This window comes from Hippopotamus amphibius, chromosome 3 (assembly GCF_030028045.1).
Source record: "Hippopotamus amphibius kiboko isolate mHipAmp2 chromosome 3, mHipAmp2.hap2, whole genome shotgun sequence".
Classification (NCBI taxonomy): Eukaryota; Metazoa; Chordata; class Mammalia; order Artiodactyla; family Hippopotamidae; genus Hippopotamus; species Hippopotamus amphibius.
Genome location: NC_080188.1, coordinates 47216776 through 47241868, shown reverse-complemented (window position 1 = coordinate 47241868; position 25093 = coordinate 47216776). Strand labels below are relative to the sequence as shown.

General features: G+C 34.9%; 1 protein-coding gene across 2 annotated transcripts in view; it reads right to left on the bottom strand.

The window, feature by feature from the left end:
* Window positions 1–25093, bottom strand: part of USO1 (USO1 vesicle transport factor) — a 91541-nt gene that overhangs the window by 35432 nt on the left and 31016 nt on the right. For both annotated transcript variants that reach the window (XM_057726042.1, XM_057726041.1), the window contains exons 4-8: window positions 22215–22291; window positions 8458–8558; window positions 7205–7307; window positions 6946–7001; window positions 1755–1875 (exon numbers count right to left, since the gene is read on the bottom strand). In XM_057726042.1, the coding sequence (XP_057582025.1) occupies window positions 1755–1875; window positions 6946–7001; window positions 7205–7307; window positions 8458–8558; window positions 22215–22291 (458 nt within the window). The remainder of the gene's footprint in view (window positions 1–1754; window positions 1876–6945; window positions 7002–7204; window positions 7308–8457; window positions 8559–22214; window positions 22292–25093) is intronic.

Below are 25093 nucleotides of genomic sequence, written 5' to 3'. Positions count from 1 at the left end.
CAAGTCTTCAATCTAGAATAAGGTAACCCCAGATAAACTGCACCCCCAGGGCTTGGCAAAAACACACATTTTATCTGAAAGAAATTACTTTCGTGCTAGGATCCAAATTCCTATAAGTAATTCTGTTAAGTACAGCACAAAACACAGTCAAAGAAAACCATGTACACAGAAAACGTTGTACCATGCGTAAGAACCAGCAGAGCAAAGTACCAGACCCATAAAAAGACTTAGAATATTGGGATTATTAGACAGAGATCATGAAGTAATTGTTTCTTATATTCAAATAAATAAGTTGAAAATATATGCACAGAAAAGCAAGTTATAAAAAATTTACCTAGCAAATCTGCCAAAGAACCAAGCAGAACTTCTAGAAAAGAAACATTAAAAACTTAATGGACAGGGACTTCCTAGGAGCAGTGGTTAAGAATCCGCCTCCCGGGACTTCCTAGGTGGCATGGTGGTTAAGAATCTGCCTGCAAATGCAGGGGACATGGGTTCAATCCCTGCCCCAGGAAGATACCACATGCTGTGGAGCAATTAAGCCTGTGAACCACAGTGAAGAGTAGCCCCCGCTCTCGGCAACTAGAGAAAGCCCCTGTATAGCAACGAAAACCCAACATAGCCAATAAAATAAACACATTAAAAAAAAAAAAAAGAATCTGCCTCCCACAGGAATAGAGACACAGATGTAGAGAACAAACATATGGACACCAAGTGGGGAAAGTGGGGAGGGTTGGGGGGGAGGAATGAATTGGGAGATTGGGATACCAAATTGTATACTCTGAATATATGCAGTTTATTGTAAAAATAAAATAAAAATAAAAAAATAAATAAAACACATGTTTATAGAAAAAAAAGAATCTGCCTCCCAATGCAGGGGGCATGCATTGGATCCCTGCCCCAGGAAGATACCACATGCTGTGGAGCAACTAAGCCTGTGCATCTGTGCACCACAACTATTGAGCCTGCACTCTAGAGCCCATGAGCTACAACTATTGAGCCCATGTGCCACAACTAGTAAAGCCCGTATGCCTAGAGCCCGTGCTTTGCAACAAGAGAGGCTACCACAATGAGGAGCCCACGCACCACAATGAAGAGTAGCCCCCACACGCCACAACTAGAGAAAGACTGTGTGCAGCAACGAAGACCCAACACAGCCAATAAAATAAATAAATAAATAAATAAATAAATAAATAAATAAATTTAAAGAAACAAAAAACAACTTAATGGACACATTCAAGAGCTGACCAAATACAGGTGAAGAGAGAACTGTTGAAACAGAAAACAGGTTAGAAGAAATAATCAAGAAAAAAGCCTAGAAAGATAAAAAGACAGAAAACACAGAAGAGAAAGTAAGATGATAAAGTGAGAATCTAATCAGATGACAGAGAACTGAATCTGAGTTCAGAAAGATAGGAAAAAATGTGACAGCGCAGTATTTGAAGAGAGCAGTATTTGAAGAGATATAGCAATATTTGAAGAAATTTTCCAGAAATGATGAAAGACACCAATAGATTCTGGAAGTCTAACAAATATTAAGCAGGATAAATAAAAAGAAATCCATACTCAACACACCACAATGGAAGAAAGAAAGAATATAAAGTATCTGCCCTCCCTCAGGGAAGCCTCTCTCAACATCTAACAAAACAACAAAAAAAGTATATGTCCTCATTTCTCCCTTCAATTGCATTCCTGAGAAGTTAATCCAGTGAGAACAAAAGGAATGTTTTCAAATCAATCTCTTCATACTATACCTCCATCACTGTTTCCCTCCTCTGTCATAATGTCCAGTAGTCTCTCAAAGGCATTTTCAAAAGCAACAATTTTCTGGATTGCTCCATTGTTTCTTGTTAGTGCCTGTAGTAGTAAGACGCCCTTATGGAGAAGAAAGACAATCTTTAGTGGAATACAACTTTTACAAGACATTTAAAAATTACTTTAAAAACCACAGAATGTTAGAAGTGACAGGAATTTCACAAGTCCAACTCCTTCACTTTATAGATAGGGAAAACAAGGACAGAGAAGGTGAGAACCAATTCAGTTCTCTTTTCACCATACAATATAAATATACAACAATTCTTACATATTCATCAATCATTACATGGCTTTCACTCTGGTCTAGAAGAGTTGAACACGATTACATCTGTCTCAGTAATGCCTTCGTACAGGGTTCACAACAGTAACAATAAGAAATTGTGAAATCAAGAATATAAATCAATAAACACCATCACATTCTAGCAGGGAAAGTTCAGATATTCTTGCAATTATCTGGCCCAGAAATTCCCAAAACTTGTTTCTAAGTTGATAGAAAAAAAGAAGAATGAGAATTCACGCCTCATGAACAGTATGCCTAGTATGAGACAATTCTCAGTAGTCTTTGCTTCTGATATTTAGTTTTTCTCAGCTCCTGTTGAGCTAAATTTAGTTTATATATTCTGCAACCTCTTTATCATTCAAGAAATATTCAATGTTAACAATTTGCTTATTTCACTATCAAACAACAAGTATTTTATCAGCTCACAGGAGCCCAACAATACCATAATGGTCAAAGAGACAGAAAATATTTAATGAAGAAAGCAGATATTTCTTAGAGGAAGAGGAAGGGCAACTAGGTAGTTCAAAAGTTCCAAAGAGGCAAATAAGCTGTTGGCTGTCAGTACTAGGCAAATAAGTATTCACATAAGACAAAAAATGCCACAGCCTTACTGGGCTTGTCCCATTCATTTTTCTGACTGTCCAGTCTCAACATTAAGATGAAAGAGAAAGCAAAAGTGGTTATTTTTACATGTCATATTCTCCTACTTAATGCTAACTTGAGTTTAACTGCTAACAAAGGGAGAAAGGAATACAGTGGAAAGAACACTAAGGCTATGAGTTAGATAAAGTGGGTTTTTTAAAGTTCTACTTACTAGCTGAGCAACTTGAAGCAAATTACATAAACTTTGTACGTAATTTATGTAATGTAAGTCTTAGTATACCCATGTGTAAAACATGGATGGTATCTTTGTCAAAGGGTTTTTATGAGAACTAAAGGAGATAAAATAACTCCTATAGAACCTAAGTTCTCAATACATACCAGTTTCTTTTCCCTGACTATTAAGAGACATATATCTCTAATCAAACACATCCACTAAAATGTTACTAAAAATAAAAGTATACTCATTGGTCATTGAAAGTTAAGTGGGCACCAATTCCTTACTTTAAAAGCTGGTAACTGGGACTTCCCTGGTGGCGCAGTGGTTAAGAATCTGCATGCCAATGCAGGAGACATGGGTTCTAGCCTGGCCCGGGAAGATCCCACATGCTGCGAGGCAACTAAGCCTGTGCGCCACAACTGCTGAACCTGCACTCTAGATCCCATGGGCCACAACTACTGAGCCTACGCACCGCAACTATTGTAACCCACGAGCCTAGAGCTCGTGCTCTGAAACAAGAGAAGCCACCACAATGAGCAACCCGTGCCTCACTAGGAAGAGTAGCCCTGCTCTCCGCAACTAGAGAAAGCCCGTGTGCAGCAACGAAGACTCAACGCAGCCAATAAAATAAACAATAAATTAATAAATTAATTAAAAAAAATAAAAGCTGGTAATTAAAGGGATTTATCTATTTATCCTCCCTTTCATATACGAATTATAATTCAGAGTAATAAAGATATACTGGGTGATGAAGTAAAGTTCTTCTTCGAGGAAGATTACAGCTGAATAAATGTAAAAGAATGACAATTATAGAAATCATCATTTTGAACCTCTTAACAAAATTACTGACTCAGGCAATGATCATTAATGAATGATCTGATGTAATGGATGAAGGAATCCATGGAGAGAGCTGGCTGTCACCACCTGAATCAAACCAACTGATCACTACAAGTGAGACAGCCGGATATTACATTTCCTGATGTGTTGCAAAATTAAGTACATTGCATCACTTATGAAATATCAAAGCAAAGAGGTGAACCAGAACCTAATCAAGCCCTTTAGAAAGTTTACAGACATTAACAATCAAATACAATGAGAGAACCTTGTCTGGATCCTGATTTGAGGAAACCAAACGCAAAAGACATTTATGAGACAACTGAGAAACTTGCGTACTGAATAGTTATTTATTTAAACTGAGGACTAAGACAAAGTTATCTCGTTAAATGTGATACTGGCATTGTAGTTATATTAGCAATCACATACACCTACACACACACATGTATACGGAGGTATGTAACAGTGAAATTATACAGATTATTTGATTCCTTTTAAATACTCTAGTCAAAGGACTTCCCCTGGTGGTTAAGAGTCCACGCTCCAAATGCAGGAGGCTGGGGTTCAATTCCTGGTGAGGGAACTGGCTCCCACATGCATGCCACAACTAAGAGTTCACATGCCACAACTAAGGAGCCCAGGTGCTGCAACTAAGGAGCCGGTGATCTGCAACTAAGAGGAGCCTGCCTGCCACATCTAAGACCTGGTGCAAACAAAAAGCAAACAAATAAATAAATATTAAAAAAGTAGTCTAGTCAAAAATAAAGAATGGTGAGGCGAGGGGAGGATGAAGCAAGTATCATAAAATCTTGAAAATCAGTGAGTTTAGGGGATGGGTCTGTCTATATCCGCTCTACTTTTGTGTTTACATTTCTCAAAATAAAAAACTAAAAACTAAAGAATGAAATTACAGTCTATTACTTAGAAGTGAGCTGGTAGTTACTCCCTAGAATTTTCTCAACCTTTCTTGCTAATTTGTAAGCACTAAGTAACATAAATAAATATGATAGTTCAGTGCATCTATGATAAATGACCAACTAATTCTCTAAATTCAGATCAAAATCAATGTTTCAAATATAAAACAAACTGAGGCTAAAAATCTTTACCAACAGGCTCCCAAAGAGGTTAGTCAATGTTGATAACTGTCATTGAATGCAATGAGAAATATTAAAAAAGAAAAGAAGGAAATGAAAGGAGAATTTTAAAAGAAGGAAAAAGAAAGAAAAAGATACAAAAGAGGGGTGGGGGGAAAGCAGTGTATTATTCTAGGCAGTCACAGAGTGCCACTAGTAATCACCAGGGGTGCCAGTTAGTTTCCTCTGGTTGCTGGAGTCAACTGTGGTATATTATGTGTTTTATTGCATAATGTTTGAAAATAAGTATCCACAAAAAATTCAAATGAATTTGTGAAACCAAACGAAAGATGGCTGTAAAACTCCAAAATCTAAACATTACAGCAAAAATAAAACTTAATCCCTAACCGTAAAATTAATGAAAACCAACACAGAGAATTATTTTATCTACCTCAAATAAAAACTGAGGAAAAAAGATTAGGAGCAGAAACAAAAAAAAAAAGAGTAGAGAGTTAAAGGAAATGGTATATTTAAGAACCAAAAGGACTTCCCCGGTGGTGCAGTGGTTAAGAATCCACCTGCCAATGCAGGGGACACAGGTTTGAGCTCTGGTCCAGGAAGATCCCACATGCCATGGAGCAACTAAACCCGTGCACCACAACTACTGAGTTGGCACTTTAGGGCCTTCAAATCAAAGCTATTGAAGCCTGAGCACCTAGATCCTGTGATCCGTAGCAAGAGAAGCCACCGTATTGAGAAGCCCGAGCACCACAGTGAAGAGTAGCCCCTGCCCACCACAACTAGAGAAAGCCTGCATGCAGCAACGAAGGCCCCACATTGTCAAAAAATAAACAACAAAAAGAGAAGTAAATCCTAAAACCGCCCCCCACCAAAAATCAAAAAACAAAACCAAGATAATGCAGTTACACACACACACACATATTATATTTGAAAATGAAAATAAATGATAATGAGACTAATAGCAATTCAGGAAGAGAGAATTTCTTTATTAAGTGGTTTGTACGGTATCATCTTATTTAAACTGAGGGCCAAGAGAGGAACAGAACAACAAATTCAGGTTTAAGATACATAGTAATATTTAGTCAAGAAAAGACACTCAAAATTCCTAATAGATAGGCACACAATTCTTAAAAGAATATTAAAGAATAAAAAAAGTCCTTCTCATGAGTTACATTACTATATCATTTCACCACTTATAATACTGCATTGACATATGCACCACAAAATTTTAAATGCAAAGCTAAAAAAAAACTGTCTGTGGATTAGAAGTCAAGAGCATTTTAGTTTTGTCTCTGCTTTGTCACGAAACAGTTGTGAGACTAAAAGCAATCCAAATGGTATTAATTAGCACTTAAGATGAGAAAGGTACAGGGCCACAAATACAAAGATGAATAACACATCACTAACAAAGAACAAGTCACTTGGTTTCTGTGAGTCTTGGGCTTCTCAGTGTAAATACAGGGACTGAATTAGCTTGATAAGATCCCCTAGTGCTAAATTTTAATTTTAAAGATTTTTCAAATTGCTGTCTAAAGTATTATGGTTTTCATCAAGTTGTAGATAACAAAAAAAAATGTTCAAGCAACAAAGCAATACTGCATCAATATAAAATACTCAAATGCATATGCAAATAAATAAATCAGAATGAAAAATTAACTCCAGAGCAAATCATGCTCTATAGTTAAATAGAGATTATAAGGAAAATCCTTTGAAATAGGTATTCAATCAATTAAGGGTGAGAATTCCAAATGTGACACTTTGTTAAGTTTATTACTCAGTTCAATGTCTTGGGATGTTTCCTCTACTCTTTCTGGAAGCAGAGTTTGGTGTCAGTACAACCTTTCAGAAAAGAACAGAAGAAATCCTAAACTTGTGGAAGGCATAAATTTGAATAGCAAAATCATTTGTCTAAGCCAAAATACTGAATAGGTAGGAAACAAAGAAATAATGTGGCCTTGTATATAACTTTAAAAGGTCTAAACCATTCCAGCTTTCCAAACCTTACTTCTTATCACAATGAATAAGGGTCAACAAAGATTTCATTTTCAAAAAGAGAAAAAAAGCTGCATATTCTTAGACTTTTTTTTTCAAATTTAACTTACATCATTACGTATAACTTCCCTGGAATCTGCTAATAAGTCCATCAATCTTGAAACACCTAGAACATATAACCATGTGAAAAACGCAGGCAGATCAAAAATACAAATAGTGATTCAAATTATAAACAATTTATTAACATATAATTTCAGTCCCCCCTCTTTAGGAATGATCCTCACTTTTATTTTTTTGTTTTTGGTTTGTTTTTGTTTTTTATATCCTTACTTTTAAATCAAAATAATATTAGGAAGATGAGTCACTTACCCATAGGACTGACTAAAATAATTTGCTGCACTTGAGGCCCTAGTTGTTTTAAAAGAGAAGTAAGAAGCTTCACACCAGGCCAGCGGACGTGGAAATCAAACTCCTACAATATAAGAATTTAAAATATTTAACATTTGTAATTCACATTTTCAAGCAAAACTTTTTTTTCAACTAGTAGTATGGTACCAGAAAGTATAAACAGGGACTTCCCTGGTGGTGCAGTGGTTGAGAATCTGCCTGCCAATGCAGGGGACATGGGTTCGATCCCCGGTCTGGGACGATCCCACATGCTGCAGAGCAACTAAGCCCATGAGCCACAACTACTGAAGCCCATGCACCTAGAGCCTGTGGTCCACAACAAGAGAAGCCACCGCACTGAGAAGCCTGCGCAGCACAAGAAAGAGTTGTCCCCGCTCACAACTAGACAAAAACCCTCACGTAGCAATGAAGACCCAACGCAGCCAATATATAAATAAATGAATATTAAAAAACAATACAAAACTATAAACAAACAAAAAAACTCTGGCAAACTTTAAAAAATCAATATATGCCAGAAAGAGAAAAACAAATACTGTATGCTAACTCACATATATGGAATCTAAAAAAAAAAAAATGGTACTGATGAACCCAGTGACAGGGCAAGAATAAGGATGCAGATGCAGAGAATGGACTGGAGGACACGGGGTTAGGGGGGCGGGGGGCAAAGGGGAAGGTGGGACGAAGTGAGAGAGTAGCATAGACATATATACACTACCAAATGTAAAATAGATAGCTAGTGGGAAGTTGCTGTATAACAAAGGGAGATCAACTCAATGATGGGTGATGCCTTAGAGGGCCAGGACAGGGAGAACAGGAGGGAGGGGATATGGGGATATATGCATAAATACAGCTGATTCACTTTGGTGTACCTCAAAAACTGGTACAAGAGTGTAAAGCAACTTTACTCCAATAAAGAGCTTAAAAAAAAAAAGGAAAGAAATAAATAAAAAGCAATAAAAAGAAGTTAATATAAATTGATCAAACTGATTAAACTGTTATTGAGTAGATATAACAGCACTTTGTAAAATGGAAATAAGAAGCAGACAGTATTTTAAGAGATTACATAGTTCTTAAAACACGTGAATCTCTTGTAATGATACAACAAATTTCACTATCTTAAGAAGATATATATACGCTGCTTCCTCAATAACACCCAAAAAAGCAACCAAAAAAAACTTATTAAGATGACAAAAATGGCAAGGTTCTTTACTTACCTCCAATAAAGATAATAGAAGAGTGACATTTTCTGGCTGCTTAATGAAAATTTCCGTAAACTGGCTTCCCAAATCCTCACTCTGTCTTGTGGAGTTTTCTTCTGTAATAGTCAAAGATAAAGTATTTGAATATGATGCTTTGTTATTTTAAAGTATCCTTTTTGTTGAAGAAGCTAAGCGGAAGTGATAATTTTGTTGGAACTGTGCCTGGAAGTGACACCACAATTATGCTGGAAAGACATGTCCTTAAAATAACTTTCAATGTCATGTAAATAAACTTTTATTTTTTAAATGTTTAAATACGATATTCAAAGAAAATATATTTAGGTTTTCACATTTTCTCAAGGTCATTTTTAAGTTAAACTTCTAATTAGAGTACAAGGGAACTTATTGAGGTGATGGAAATAGTCTATCTCAAATGTGATAGTGGTTATGCTACTATATACATTTGCCCAAACACATAGGACTATACAAACCCAAAGAATAAATTTTAATGCACATAAAGTATACCTCAACCGCCCCCCAACATTACTAAACATATAGTCCTCGCTGACCCGTAGTGTTATTGTGTTAATTTAATTTTAAAATTAAACCAATCATCTACAGATTTTTCAGTATCTTTTTCAAACAAATCAACATATATATCCTATAAGGTTATTTGGCAATAAAATCAGAATTTGCATTTAATTTTTACTTATTCTTGTAGTTGTTCTTAACACTTAGAAGTCTTCAAACTATTTGTTTTCTCAATATACTTTGTCAGAAAAAATGTAAAGGATCACTAAAAACTGAAGCAACAATTGCCAAAGCAAATTATCATTTAAAATCTGCCTACACTGTAAATGCAATTTAGAGATGGCAAATACACTACACTCCTATCCCCTTATCCACTCCAGACACAGCTCATCTTTTTCCACATATTGCTCCAGGCAGTGACTATAAACTAATGGAGTCGGCAGTCAGAATCAAACATATTTATTATCTCTCAAAGAGTTCTTTTTTAAATGTGAGATTTTAATATTAATATACTTTAGAAATGGAAAAAACCCAGCAGACGACAAGAAAAGCAACACAATCCAACAGTGACAGCGATAATCTCATCTAATTATTTGTAGAGAAAAGAGAAAAAGGAGCCCAAAGGAGAAAAGAAATATTTTAATATTCTGGGTTATTAATATAACCTAGTATTCTGGCATATTGATTAATATGCTATGTTTATTTCTCAGAAGCCCTAAGAAATATTTCTTTTATCATGTCTTGTATCAGTAAAAGAATTCATTGTTTCTGAACCTTAAAACTACATTACTTAAACAAAAAATACTTTACTTTAAAAGGACTAGTTTGGGCTTCCTAGGTGGCGCAGTGGTTAAGAATCCGCCTGCCAATGCAGGGAACACGGTTCGAGCCCTGCTCCAGGAGGATCCCACATGCTGCGGAGCAACTGAGCCAGTGCACCACAACTATTGAGCCTGCGCTTTAGAGCCCACGAGCCACAACTGTTAAGCCCATATGCCGCAATTGCTGAAACCCACGCGCCTAGAGCCTGTGCTCCACAACAAGAGAAGCCACGGCAATGAGGAGCCCACGCACCACAAGGAAGAGTGGCCCCCACTCACCGCAACTCAAAAAAGAAAACCCACGCACAGCAAAAAAGACCCAACGCAGCCAATAAAATAAATAAATAAATTTATTTAAAGAAAACGACAATAACCTGCAGATACTTGTATTAAAAAAAAAAAGAAGACTAGTCTGGCTGGGTTAAGATGATGTCAGGGAAAGAGGGAAGTAATAGGTAGATTGGTTAGGAGGCAATAATTAAGGTAAGTGGTGAAGGTGGCTTAGACAGTGGCCATAATTCTTATGAAAATAGAAGGAAAAGGATTTGTTGGCATACTCCTTAGAGGGGTACGAAAAGAGAAAAAAAAAAAAAAAAAAGGAAGAGTGATTCTAAGCTTTCAGCCTGAAGAAGTAGAAGGATGGCATTGCCACTTACTGAGACTGGAAACACTGGAAGAAGCAAGTTGAGAGTGTAGAGAGAATCGGAAGTTTAGTTTTGCATGTGTTAAGTTTGAGACATAAAAATTGGAGTGGCGATATCAATCAAGTAAGCACAAGCATAGCTGTCAGTGGATAAGTTTGGGTTGGACATATACGTTAGAATGATAAACATAATGATATGGAAAGTCATAAGACTGGATGACAAAGGGCATCTACAAAAAAACATAGCTAACATCAAACTTAATGGTAAAAGATTGAATGCTTTCCATTTAAGATGAGGAAAGAGGCAAGAATATCCACTTTCACCAATTCTAATCATCATCATACTGGAGATCTTAGTGCCATGGGGCAGGAAAAAGAATAAAAGGCATACAGACTGGAAAGAAAGAAGTAAAACTGTATTTACAGATGACATGTTTGTCTATGTAGAAAATCCTATGGAATCTACAAAAATCTTATTAGAGAGTCTAGCAAAACTGTGGAACAAAAGGCCAATATATAAAATCAACTGCATTTCTATATACTGGTGATGAACAATTAGAAATTCAAATTTAAAAACCAACACCAATTTAAACAGCATCAAAAAGTATTATAGACTCAGGGATAAATATGATAAAAGATGTATAAGACCTACATACTTTGAAAACTCCAAAGTGGTGCTGAGAGAAATTAAAGAATATTTAAATAATACATATACTGTGTTCTTGTATTAGAAGGCACAATATTGTTAAAAAGTCAGTTTGCCCCCAAATCAATCTGCAGTTTTAACAGAGTCCCAAATCTCAGTATGCTTTTTTCGTGTGTAGAAATTGACAAATTGACTCTAAAATTAATATAGGAGTCTAAGGGACCAAAAAGAGCCAAAAGAATTTTGAAAAAGAACAAAGTTGGAGGACTTACACTACATAATTTCAAGACATTATAAAGGTAGGGTAACCAGTGCATGTCATGTAGGCAAAAAAACAGACATAGAGACCAGCACAATAGTGAGTCCAGAAATAGACCCACTGGCTCACAGACCTAATCATAAGAGTTAAAACTATAAAACTTTTAAAAGAAAACACAGAAGAAAATCTTAGTGATTTTAGAGTTGGCAAAGATTTCATGAATAGGAAACAAAAGGCCCAAATTACATAAGAAAAAAACTGATAAACTGTAGTTAATCAAAATTAAAAATTCTCTTCAAAATACAAAATTAGGAAAATAAAAAGGCAGGTTACAGACTGGGAGAAAGTATTTGTGAAATATATATCACAAGGACTTATATCTAGAATATATACAGAACTCTTACAACTCAAGTATAAAAAGACAACCCAGTAAAAAATGCACAAAAGATCTGAATAAACACTTCACCAAAGAAAGGTATATGGATGGCAAATAATCACATAAAAAATTGTTCAATATAATTATTCATTATGAAAATACAAATTAAAACTACCATAGGATACTATTTCACACCTATTGGAACAGCCAAAATTTAAAAAGATAGACCATATCAAGCATTGGAGAGGATGTGGAGGAACTAAAATTCTCATACACAACCAGTGGGAATGTAAAATGGTACAATTACTTTGAATTAACAGTTTGGCAGTTTCTTATAAGGTTAAATTCACACCTAATATATCACTTAGTCATTCTATTCCTAGGTATTTACTCAAGAGAAAGGAAAGTATATGTTCACAAAAAGACTTGTACATAAAAGCTTCATGCAAACAGCTAAAAACCTGGAAACAACTCAAATGCCCACCAGTGGGTGAATGGATTAACAAATTGTTATATACTCATACAACAAAATATCAATACTACTCAGCAATAAAAAGGACTAAACTGTTGATATACACTATGAATGAAACAGAATAATTATGCTGAGTGAAAGAAGCCAGACCAAAAAAACCAAAAAGTATATATTGTATGATCTCATATACATAAAATTCTAGAAAAATGCAATGTAATCTAATCACAGATCTATGACTGAACGGGGATAGAAGGAGGAGAAATAGATTACAAACAAGCACAAGGAAACTTGGATATGTTCATCGTTTTGGTGGTGGTGATGATGGTTTCATGGGTTTATACGTATGTCAAAACTCATCAAATTGCACATCTGTACATTTATAATATTTCAATTATAATTCAATAGAACAGTGTGTGGGGAGAAGAAATCCAACTGGAGATACCAAGTAAGTATTTGAATATACAATTATGGATATCAGTGGAGAGGTCTGGTTGGACATATGTATTTGAGAGGCAAACATACTGACTATACTCAAAGTCACAAGCCTAGATGAGATCACCAAAGGAAAGAACAGAGAAGGAAAGAAATCTGTGCCCTGGGACAGTCCAATGTTAAGAGGCTGGGGAGACAAGAAAGAAGGCAGCAAAGGAGATAAAGAAAGAGTAGCCCAGTGAGACAGAAAGAAAATCAGGGGACAGCAGAGACTGAGAAATGGGTGAAGAAGTGTTTCAAGGAGAAAGGAGCAAATCCTGTCTCTGAACCTAACATGACTGAGAAACGAAGTAGCAATGCTAACACAGGCAGAAGTAATTTGTTTATGAACAGAATGGCTGGGGCATGGAGTAGTCAAGTAGTTTCCTGAGTGGCAATACAGTAAAAAGGAAGAAGTTCACAAAGGTTTCTGAGTCAGACCAATTAAGCCCATATTTATCCATTCAGTCACATTGTTGTTGACAATGACATTGTTGTGAGAGGCTCTCTATGCATTATAGGCTGTTTAGCAGCATTCCTGGCCTTCACCCACAAGATGTCAGTTGCACTCCCTTACCTATCCTCAAGTTATGACAACCAAAAATGTCTCCAGACGTTGATAAATGTCCTCTAGGTGGCGGGAGGGGTCAAATTGCCCTTAAGAATCACAGTAGTAAGATTTATAACATGCTATATATCTACATGTATTATGAAGTTTTTTTTTTTTTTTTTGGCTGTGCCACACAGCTTGCAGGATCTTAGTTCCCTGACCAAGGATTGAACCTGGGCCCTCGGCAGTGAAAGTGCGGAATCCTAACCACTGGACCACGAGGGAATTCCCTCAAATTTTAAAGTTATACAGAACATAACAATCTTCTTTTGATGATCCAAAAAAATTGAGATTCTTGTAAGGTTAATGAGTATTATTACCAAGATGTAAAAGATGTTTTAAAAAACACATATCTTATGATATTCCCAGAAACATGCTTGTCTATAAACAAATCCTGTTACTGATATTTTACCTTATAAATCTTTCTCATAAAATGTGTATGCAATCTACAAAAATATGTAGTTATTTGAGTTTATAACTATTTGGATGCCAAATAAAAATAAATTTGCTGCATTTTTAACATTAGTAAACTATTAATTTTTGCCCTTTAAGTTTAATTTTTTAGATTAATGGTGGCTTCAGAAGAATTGTTTTGGGAAGCAGTCATTATTTCCACTGAAATATTTCCATTATTTCAGGAAAAACAAGTAGAGAGTGGCGTGAAGGGATGAAAAAAAAACTACACTTGAAAGTTATCACCATGTTACTGCACAATTATTATGTCAAGGGTATTAAGTTAAGGTGGCAAAGGCTTGATGCTGCAAAGGCCTAATATTAATCAGAAGGAAGTCTAATACTCGAACATAACTAGCGTGGACTCAAGGGACAATATCTATGATTGATCTGCTTAAAAGATTTCCTGTTGTTGCACTGGGAGCAGATAAAATCCTGTGCCCTAATTATTCAAACACCTCTGAAAGTAAAATTTTGCATGGTACATTGTGGTTTTCAATGCTCAAAGGTGAATTTAACAGTAGAGTTGGAAAAAAACTCAGACTAGGTAAGTACCAAGAGTGCACACCATTCCCATTTTATTTGCAAGGTGATATGATGACAGAAAGGGAGATGACAAAGAAATTGGAAAAAATATGGGAATTTGGGAGCTAATAAAATCTTTTGAAAATCTCCCTCTTTGGAATCAACCATGAATAAAAGCCCTGATTCCCATGGTATGTAAATGCCGTGTATCCAATAAAATTTCACAAGATTCACTGGGCTAATGAGCCTATCTTGTTTTTAGCTATCCTGGAACTCTAACAAACCATGGCTTTGTGGGGGATGGTACCAATAACAAATACCTACCCAAATTCTAATGAAATTCTATAGATAATAAAGCAGATAAAGAAAGCTGTAGGGAATTCCCTGGTGGCGCAGTGGTTAAGAATCCGCCTGCCAATGCAGGGGACACGGGTTCGAGCTCTGGTCTGGGAAGATCCCACATTGCTGGGAGCCGTCCGGGGATTGCCTAAAGGCTCAGGCAAGGCCGAGCACTTCGGGAATGGCCTGCAAGGCGGGAATTCCGATGAAGGCATCTTCGGTTCGGGAGAGCTGCAAAGCAGGCATCTTGGAAGTACCGGAGTTCTCCGAGATTTAGTTTTACTATGAGTCTCCTTTGTGTACTTTTCTTTCTAGGAATGATGAGCTCTCTGCGTGAGGGGCGCCAACGCTGCCTTCAAGAATGGTGGCTACCCCCCGCTTTCTTGGTGTTGTGGAAATTCTATGGGCCACAAAGAAATCACATTTAGACCCTTAGGGGGCCCAGGTAATGGAGGAATGTTTAAACTTATTATCCCCACCCTTGGGCCATGCTGGCAATTAGGCCGTAATGGGCCATGCATTGTGATCAGGAATGCTGCCTCACCCAATCACAATTATCCCAAACCTCTGAAGTGAGGGTCCGTCAAACCAAAGTTGCCTATAAAATATCCCATGCACTCTTCCCTTATAAGAACGGAATATTACGGGTATCTATGTTATGTCCATGTCCTGTATGTCTGCTGTCACGGAGCATAGAGAATGTAGCCCACTAATTAAGTTTAACCTGCTAACAATGTGTCTGTCACTTCAAGCCTGGGCGCCTGAGAGGCCTGCCCTTAGAGATTGTTATCCTGTGCTCCCCTCCCCCTTGTAACCACTGGAAGGACAAAACAAGAACGCGAAGAACTGATAAGAACTAATGATTACATAGAAGACTCATCACCTGACTAAGGACGGGCCCCCGGCAGAATCAATGGGACATTTGGGGGAGGGATATGGGGCCCCTAATGGAAAAATCCACATAACAAGATGTAAGATATATAAGACCCGAGCAAAAATTAAAGTCACTCTCTCACACTCTCACACTCTCTCTCTCTCTCTCTCCTGTCTCTGTCTCTTTTTTTTCTCGCCGACTCTACCCCTCCCAAGGGACTCCCTGGATCCTGCCTGGGCTGGACCCCGGCACCACATGCCATGGAGCAACTAAGCCCATGCACTGCAACTACTGAGCCTGCGCTCTAGAGCCTGTGAACCATAACTGTTGAGCCTGTGTGCCACAACTACTGAAGCCTGTGCTCCGCAACAAGAGAAGCCACCGCACTGAGAAGCCCACACACCGCAATGAAGAGTAGCCCCTGCTCTCTGCAACTAGGGAAAAACCTGTGCACAGCAATGAAGACCCAATGCAGCTAATAAATAAATTAATTAAAAAAAAAGAAAAAAGAAAACTGTACAAAAAGTGGCCCATACATGCCAAGAGAATAGCTCTCCAAATACATGAGAAATCTATGTTGAAAAGACCAAGTAACTTAACTGTCTCCCCCTTAGAACTGTCTCCCCCTAGAAAGCACTATCACAGCAATGCAATGACCTAATTGTGATGCTCTGTAGGGCTATTTTGCATTTGCATATTTTCATATTTATTGCATGAGACAACACGTGGATACATAATTAATAAAATAATGCTTTTGAAATATAATTTATTTTACAATGGTTTTTATTTTATTTGAGTGGTATGAATATAGTAGAGAATATAAACTCAGGGGCAAGACAGTAATGTATGTGAATGAAGCAGGCCAGGTGTAAGACTACAGAAAGGATGGAGAGTCCGAATCCGTCCTAAGGGAAGCAGCAGTTACTCAGCTCCAGCTGACTGCTGCCATGGGAGAATGCAAGCCCAGGTGTTGTCAGTCTTCGGATTTTATAAAAAAAATAAGTTTAAAATCTAAGAATTGATGCAAAAGCTCCCAATTTTTAATATCTGGAACTTATTTATTATTTAAAATACTAAATGGCCAATCTTGTTTATAAGACAGATAATGCCCTTGGGCCCAAAGACTGTGTGTGACCTCTAGAGAAGAGCTCAAAATAAAATATTTTTAAAATGCTGAAATATTTTTATGTGGATAAATACAAACAATTAAGCTGTAGATTTAAGCCTTGGTTAGTATTTCTCAAAATGCAGGACTGTGTGGCACATTAACAGGTATCTCATGAAAGCAAGTAGAGGTGTACAAATGTATTTAGATTAAACAAAACTGAATAGATTTCTTTACTGCAGAATTCTCAGCATTTAGTATATTAATGTAAATTTTGTGAACTTTCAGAGGGGGATATAGTATGTTATGTTTAACTATAGACACCTTTTAATACAGAGAACTCTAGGACTTTTGTGCTATACTTTAAGGAACACAGGTTTAACCCAAGAAAAAGCTTAATTCAATGTATGCATTGAGCACAAGCTAATAATTTAGCAGAAAGTAGACTAACACTGTACATTCAATTTATTCTGTAGCTATACTGTATAAAATACTATAGCTTAGCAGTATATAATTAAGATCTATGTTTTGAACTGAACTAGTAAAATATGATCCTGTTCAAGGATCTATGTCTCCTTCTGGTTTAATATTATCAACTAAAAAAGTGTTAGTGAGAATATACTCCACTTCCTTTAAGTTACAGTCATAAGACAGCACTTCTGAAATTTTAATGTAGAGTCCTACAAAAATTTGCTAAGCAATTAAAGTAACATGCAAAGCTATTTTGATGTAGAAGTAAATTAAGCTAAAACTATTACACTAATTATATCTAAAGGTTGTAAACCAAAACTAGATTCATGAGATAGTGCATCTATTTTACATGCAACCAAAGGTATAAGACAAGCAAACCATCCTTTCTCATACAATATAATTATTTAAAAAATTCTAGAGCTAAGTCTAATTTTTACATCCTATAGCTTATGTACTATTTTTTATACTTATATAACCTGTAAAAGTAAATGTCCTTTTATTATAAGATAAATGAAAAATTAAATAAAGAACAAAACGGCCCTTTGATAGTATAGTGAAAATAAACCTAAGACAGGTATATGAAATGAAAGATTGCTTTTTAAAAAGTCCTTATATACCTTTGGAAACATTCCAGGCCTATTTATGTAACTGGCTTTTAACTAAATATGTGTATATACCTCTAATTTTCAAATGTATTTACAGTTGTATTTTTTACAGTTGTATTTTTTTCAAGTAGTATAAATAGTATTAAAAAACATTCTGGACCTTCTCTTTGAAACTCCACTCCATGCCAAGTTCATAACCCATATTATGGAGGACAAAACTGCTTTCTAGAAAGAGATATTCTAATAAAAGTAGTCCTAACTCAGAGTAAGGGAATATCAAGTAACCTTCTTTTACACTGTGGTCAATTAGTTAAACAAGTAGACCTATATTTTTTAACATTTGTCCACATCGTATAAACTAGTTATATAAATTACAAGATTTAATAAAGAATCTAGTCAGAAGAATGGCCATAATTTATTAAATCAGAAATCTATGGAATACAAAAAAAAGTATCAAAAAAAAAATTCTGTTACCCTACTTATTAGACAATAACTATGAAAGTTACATGATCTCTGGGTTTTCATTTTCTCATCTTTAGAAAAGACAAAAATATCACCTACCTCAAAGATTGCTATGAGGATCAAATAAGATAATGGACACAAAAACACTGTAAAATTTAAAGCTCTATACAAATAAGATGAAATAATAAGAGAAACAACAACTACTGATCTGCATTACTCATCAAGGAAATAGCATTGTCACAAGAGTCAAGGCATAATGCTCAATATTATCTGCTTTCAAACAAGGGGTTCAAATTTCACAAAAGGTAACTATACAGCTTTATAAGTTAGTTTCTTTGTTAGTTTCTCTTTAGGTAAAGGCAATTTTGTTATCTACTATTTTAAACCTACTTTAGATAAGGATTTTTTTCTTCCTCATTTTAAAAAGTTAAAGATCTCAGGAAAATTGGTAAAACGAAATAAAATGTGGTTACTTTAATTGAGGAAAAGAAGTATCAATGTTAAAAGTAAATGGAACTTAAGAACCACCAGAAAAAATAAACACAATATTGGTTAGTTTTACCAATTAATATAAAAAATGTCACTAACCGGGCATTACTGTGCACGCATTATTTTAAAGGGACAATATCAACACATAAGTATTCTCTGAACTGGGATACCTTCCAGTTCTTACTGAATACAGGTAAAATTTATATGTATACAAGGGTGAGTCAAAAATTATCAGTACCCTGGCTATAGAATTTATTATTAACTTTTAGAAAAGACAAATACATCATTTTTCAACATAATCTCCTTGCTTTTCAATACACTTTGTCCATCGTCAACAGGCTTTTGTATTCCCTCATTAAAAAATGTTTTAGGCTGAGCTGTGAGCCACAAATGCACTGATGTCTTCACTTTTTTATCAGAAGTGAATCTTCGTCCTCATAGGGGTGCTTTCAGGGGACCAACAGGTGAAAGTCCAATGGAGCAAGATCAGGACTATAGGGAGGATGCTTTAACACCTCAAAAAGAAGCGTTTGCAGTGTCGACAGTGTGGGCAGAAGTGTGTAGACATGCATTGTCATGCAAGATCACAACGTCCATAGTTAGCAGTCCTCTGCCTTTATTCCAAACTTTTTGAAACCTAAGTCTGTTGTGGATTATTTCATAGGCAGAGCCATGGCTGATTTGCAAGTGATTTGCCACACTTATCCACTGTTACTCGTCTTTTCTACACAATCATTTCACATGTATGCTCAATGTTGCCGTTAGCCGTGGATGGGCGTCTGGCTCCTTCATGATGGCTAACATTTGTGCTCCCTTCCTTAAACTTCTCTATCCATTCATACACATTTCTTTGCAACAAAACATTTTCTCCATACTGCACACAAAATCTTTGAAAAATAACGGTACCAGGTACACCCCCAGACCACAAAAAACAAACCACTGAACGCTGCTCTTCTTTCGTGCAAATCACAAGTGGGGCATCCATTTTTGCTCGCATCGCAGTTACAAATAAACTGATGTAACACATTCCACCTGCACAGCAGTGACACGAAGACAGTAGCCTTGAACGGAAAGCGCTGATAAGACAGTGAGGCCAATAGAAGTTTTAATATAACCGGAGTGTGGATAATTTTTGACTCATCTGCATACATCTATATGTATACATATTTAAACATTATTTTTATTTTTAAATAAACTGCTTCAAAATTTTTCCCCAGGAAGTATATAAAAAGTAATTCGAACAGATCATCCTATCAGAGAAAAAGCTTAATTTTCTTAAAATACGTATTAGAATATTTTCTGTGTTCTGGACATTAGATTTAGTAGCTATAGAAACAATAAATAGTAATATAAGATTATCAAATATTCCTCTTTAATGAAGGAATTCTTACATAGTGAAACAAATCTCAAGATTTTTTGTACCAGCCAGAAGAAACCCACTTGATGGTGTCCTTTTATATTATCAGAAATTATGCCTAAAAGCATCGTGCATATTAAATGTAATCTTTTACCTTCAACATCATCTGAAAAGGTAGACAGAAATTAATGAATAAAAAGTGGGTGATAAAGAACAGTTTCTTATGTAGTAGTATTCACAATAAAATAAATAAGAGCTTAAAAACATCAATAAGCAATATAATCTCTTGAAAGAAGAGACATACTCATTTTACGCAAATCTGAGATATCCTAACAGAGATACAGCATATGGTATATATATAGGATTATGAGACACGGTTATCAATAAATCGAAGGGTTATTAAAATATCCCCAAGGTAAAGAACTGTAAAATGAAGTTCATTATGTCAGCTCAGAATTATCTTTTGATGAAGCTGTAAAGAGAGTGTATCCATAATAGAACTGAAAGCCATATTTCTCAATATCTAGATTTTAAAAAATTGACTCTTTCAGGCTATCAGCCTAAGTTCATATTTTAATCTCTCCTAGAAAAAATGATTTATTACTGTTTCTTCAAAGAACCATTTATCCTGTTTCATCCAAAGAATCATTTTTAGATGCCGAATTAAAAATGAGCCCAAATACATTAAGAGAAGCAAAAATTTAGACTTTAAACATTATTAGATTGCAAATTTATAAAACAGGAAAACTACCTAATTGATGCTATACAGGGTTGTTTGTTTATTTATTTATCTATTTATTTATTTTACTGGGTGTAGTTGTTTTACAATGTTGTGTTAGTTTCTACTGTACAGCAAAGTGAGGCAGGATTCTCTGTGCTTTACAGCACATTCTCATTAGTTATCTATTTTATACATATTATATGTATATATGTCAACCTCAATCTCCCAATTCACAACCCCGCTATACACGTTTTTAAAACACAAAAATTATCCACGACAAACTAGAAAAGAGCTAAATTTTCAATCTGAAACAACTAAGAGAAAAAGTGTTTTCCTTTCGTGTTTTCTAACAAGTGTATTGCACCTAATTTTCTCATCTGAGAAATGACTAGGAGAAATATCGTTTACTTCAAAGTGTGTTCCTGTGTGTACTGTATTTAAGTATTGTCATGTGACTGACAGCCTCTTTTTCCATGGGAACCAAATTATGTTTACTGAAGATTTTTCACCCCTGAGAAATTAACAAAGTTAAGCTGTCAGCCAGACATCACAGAGAAATAAAAATTTAAGAAAAAGTATATTCAAGTCTAAGAAATTGTGACTATTCAACACAACCCAGTTTCAAATGTTCCTACTACTGGTATTTTGTGAAGTTAATATCTACATATATTTCTGTTCTTTTTTTATTTCAATAAAATATGTGCAAACAATATTATCTACATTTCTTTATGACTTGTGTACTTAAAGAGTTTGGAAGACCCTATAATTTCCATCTAAATTAAATTTATAAAATGCATGAACATCACCCTTCTGATTGCATAGAAGCTGCCATGTCCTATTGCAACAACCAATGTGATATGAGGAAAGCACTCTTCAATAGCATTGTAAAATGTTACTCAGGGCATGTTTTTATAATACATGGAGCAAAATGTATAGACTTCCAGTCAAGTATTTCACTTGCTGGGAGTTCCCTGGTGGGCCAGTGGTCAGAATTTCAGGCTTTCCCTGCTGTGGCCTGGGTTCAATCCCAGGTTGGGGAACTGAGATCCTGCAAGCCGTGCTGGCACCGCCAAAACAAAACAAACCTTCTAAATATAAAAAACTGTTGCTCTCTTAAGTTAACATACTATGTTAAAAGTTTAAGTATATATCAGGAAAAAACTCTCTAACTTCATACTGCTCACCAGGTAACATAAATAAAATAGTCTGATTTTTAATCGATAGCCAAAAATGATTATTTAATCTAGAGATTACTAACATCCATTCTGCTTAACTAAAATCAATACAAAGAGAGGGAAAAATATTTTTTAAAAAAGAAGACTCTAATTTCATCTCCAAATCACATACAAAGCAATCATCTTAAAGATACTTTTCTGGAACTAAGCTAATGTCTTCCCTTTATTGATTTCTGAAAACAAAAAAGGAAGAAAAAAAGAAAAAAGCCTTGTAAATACGTTTATAAAATAAACTCAACCTTAAAGCAGCAAAATTGGCACAATCCAGTTGATTTTACGTACAGAAAACACAGTGAAAGAAACTTACCTACTTCTTCTTCTTCATCATTAGATATTATGTTATATAGTGTGTCCAAAGCATAACCTATTATTTCAGAATCCGAACTGGAAGAAAGAAATTATTATACTTATACACTGCTAGTTAGAGTATAAGTTGTTATGACTATTTTAACTCTTATTTAACAAGACTGTATAAAACATTAATCCCACTTCTGAAAACCTACCCTAAGAAAATATCAGATTGCAAACTGTAAAGATGTATAAAGGTTTATTTTTATTTATAATAGTGAAAAATTAGAAGCAACCTAAATGTCTAATAACTTTTTTTTAAAAAGTGTGGTAAATTCATACATATAGCAGCAATTAAAAATATATTTTTAAAGAATGTTTAATGACATGGTAATTAAAACACCCCTGATTTAATGCCAGTAGGAAAAAATTGAATATTAACAATTAATGTGCAGAATGATCCCATCTAGCAAAAAATATATATTCATGTGTGTCTATATATTTTTTAAGAAAAACTTATAAATAAATTTGTAAAATAAACCCAACTTTAAAACCAGCAAAATTAGTATAAGCCAGGTAATTTTAAGTCTGTGTGCATGTTTATATATATGTTTTATAATATATATATAATGTTTATATAACACATATAATGCTTATATAAAAATAACACTTATATCTAGTTGGACCTCTAGAATTTGTTTCCCTGATCTATATTTTATTTTCTAAAAACAAAAATCTTATAGTAAACATGTACTATTTATAATATCAGGAAGTATAAGATTTTTCTTTTTTCTTTTGTTTCAGGAAGTATAAGATTTTTTAGTTGCTGATAGACAAATTTTGAAAGCATGATGGAGGATGATGGGATTTAGAGTGAAAAGCAGGAGTGAAAGACAGGTCAGAAAGATTCAGTGAATATGAAAAAGTGATTAGGAGTGAAAGCAAAGATGAGGGACAAAGGGATTCACAACCAGAGGATGTAAATCTCAAATGAAGTGGGTCATTAAAATTATTATTTATGTTTTTGAGAAATTTTGAAGGACATCTTTTAAGAAACTATTGAGAAAGTAGGAATAGAAGGGAACTACCTCAAAATGAAAATCCAACCATTAACATCATATGTAATGGTGAAAGACTAAATGCTTTACCCCTAAGATCAGGAAGAAGATAATGATGTCTCCTCTAGCCACTTCTATGCAACAATGAACTTGAGGTTCTAGCTAGAGCAACTAGGCAAGAAAAGGAAATAAAAGGCATACAGATGGGAAAGGAAGACCTAGAACTACTTCTATTCACAGATGACATGATTTTGTACATAGAAAATCCTAAGGAATCCACTAAAAATTTATTAGAACTAGTAAACAAATTCAGCAAAGTTGAAGGACACATGCTCAATATAAAAAAATCAACTGTATTCCGATACACTAGAAATGAACAACCAGAAAATAAAATTTTAAAAAATCCATTTAAATAACATAAAAAAGATTTAGATACTTTGGAATACATTTTACTAAAGTATAAGACTTGTACACTGAAAACTACAAAACACTGTTGAAAGAAATTACCTAAAACTCAAATAAATGAAAAGATATTCTGTGTTCATGAATAGGAAGATGTAATGTTGTTAACATGGCAATATACCCCAACTTGATTTATAGATTCACACAATCCCTATAAAAATCCCAGCTGCCAGCTGATCATAAATCTGTATGGGAATTCAAAGTATCCAGAATAGCCAAAATAATCTTCAAAAAGAAGAACACAGTTGAAGGACTCACATTTTCTGATTTCAAAACTTACTACAAAATCAAGACTGTGGCACTGGCATAAGGATAGACATATAGATCAATAGAACAGGGAACCTAAAAATAAAGTCTAACATTTATTTCAACTGATTTTTGGTAAGAATGCAAAGACCATTCAATGAGGAAAGAACAGTCTCTTCAACAAATGGTGCTAGGACAACTAGCTATCCACCAGCAAAAAAATGAAGCTGGACCCCTACTTTACACCATATGCAAAAGTTAATTCAAAATGGGATAAAAGCTCTAAATGTAAGAGCTAAAGCTATAAAACTTTTAGAAGAAAACACAGGTACAAATATTCAAAACCTTTGATTAGGCAATGGTTTCTTAGATTTGATACTAAAAGCATAAGCAAGGAAAAACAGATAAATTGCATTTTGTCAAAATTAAAAACTTTTGTCCTTCAAAGGACACTTTCTTGATAGTGTCCTTTTGACAACCTAAAGAACGGGAAAAAAAAATTTGCAAATCATATGTCTGTTAAGGGACTTGTATTCAGAATGTACATATAAATTGGAAAATAAAAAGACAAGTATCCAAATTAAAAGCAGGCAAAAGACTTAGACATTTTTCTAAAAAAATATACAAGGGAACTTCCCTGGTGATCCAGTGATTAAGACTATGTGTTTCCACTGCAGGGGGTATGGGTTGGATCCCTGGTCAGGGAACTGAGATCCCACATGCCTCAGGGCCAAATAATAATAATAATAATAATAATAATAATAATAATAATAATAATAATAATATTTTGAAATTTAGAAAAATTAAAAAAATAAAAAAGATACACAAATGGTAAATAAGTACATGGAAAGATGCTCAACGTCATTAGTCATTAGGTAAATGCAAATCAAAACCACAATAAGATGCCAAGTTAAAAAAAGGGACAGAAACACGCGTTGGTGAGGAGAAATTAGACCGTTATACACTGCAGATGAAGATACAAAATGGTGCAGCCTCATGCAAAAGAGTTTGGCAACTGCTCAAAAAGTTAAATCATGTGACCCAACAATTGCATTCCTTTGTATAAAAATATGTTCATACAAAAACTAGTACACAAATGTTTATAACAGCATTATTTATAACAGCCAATAAA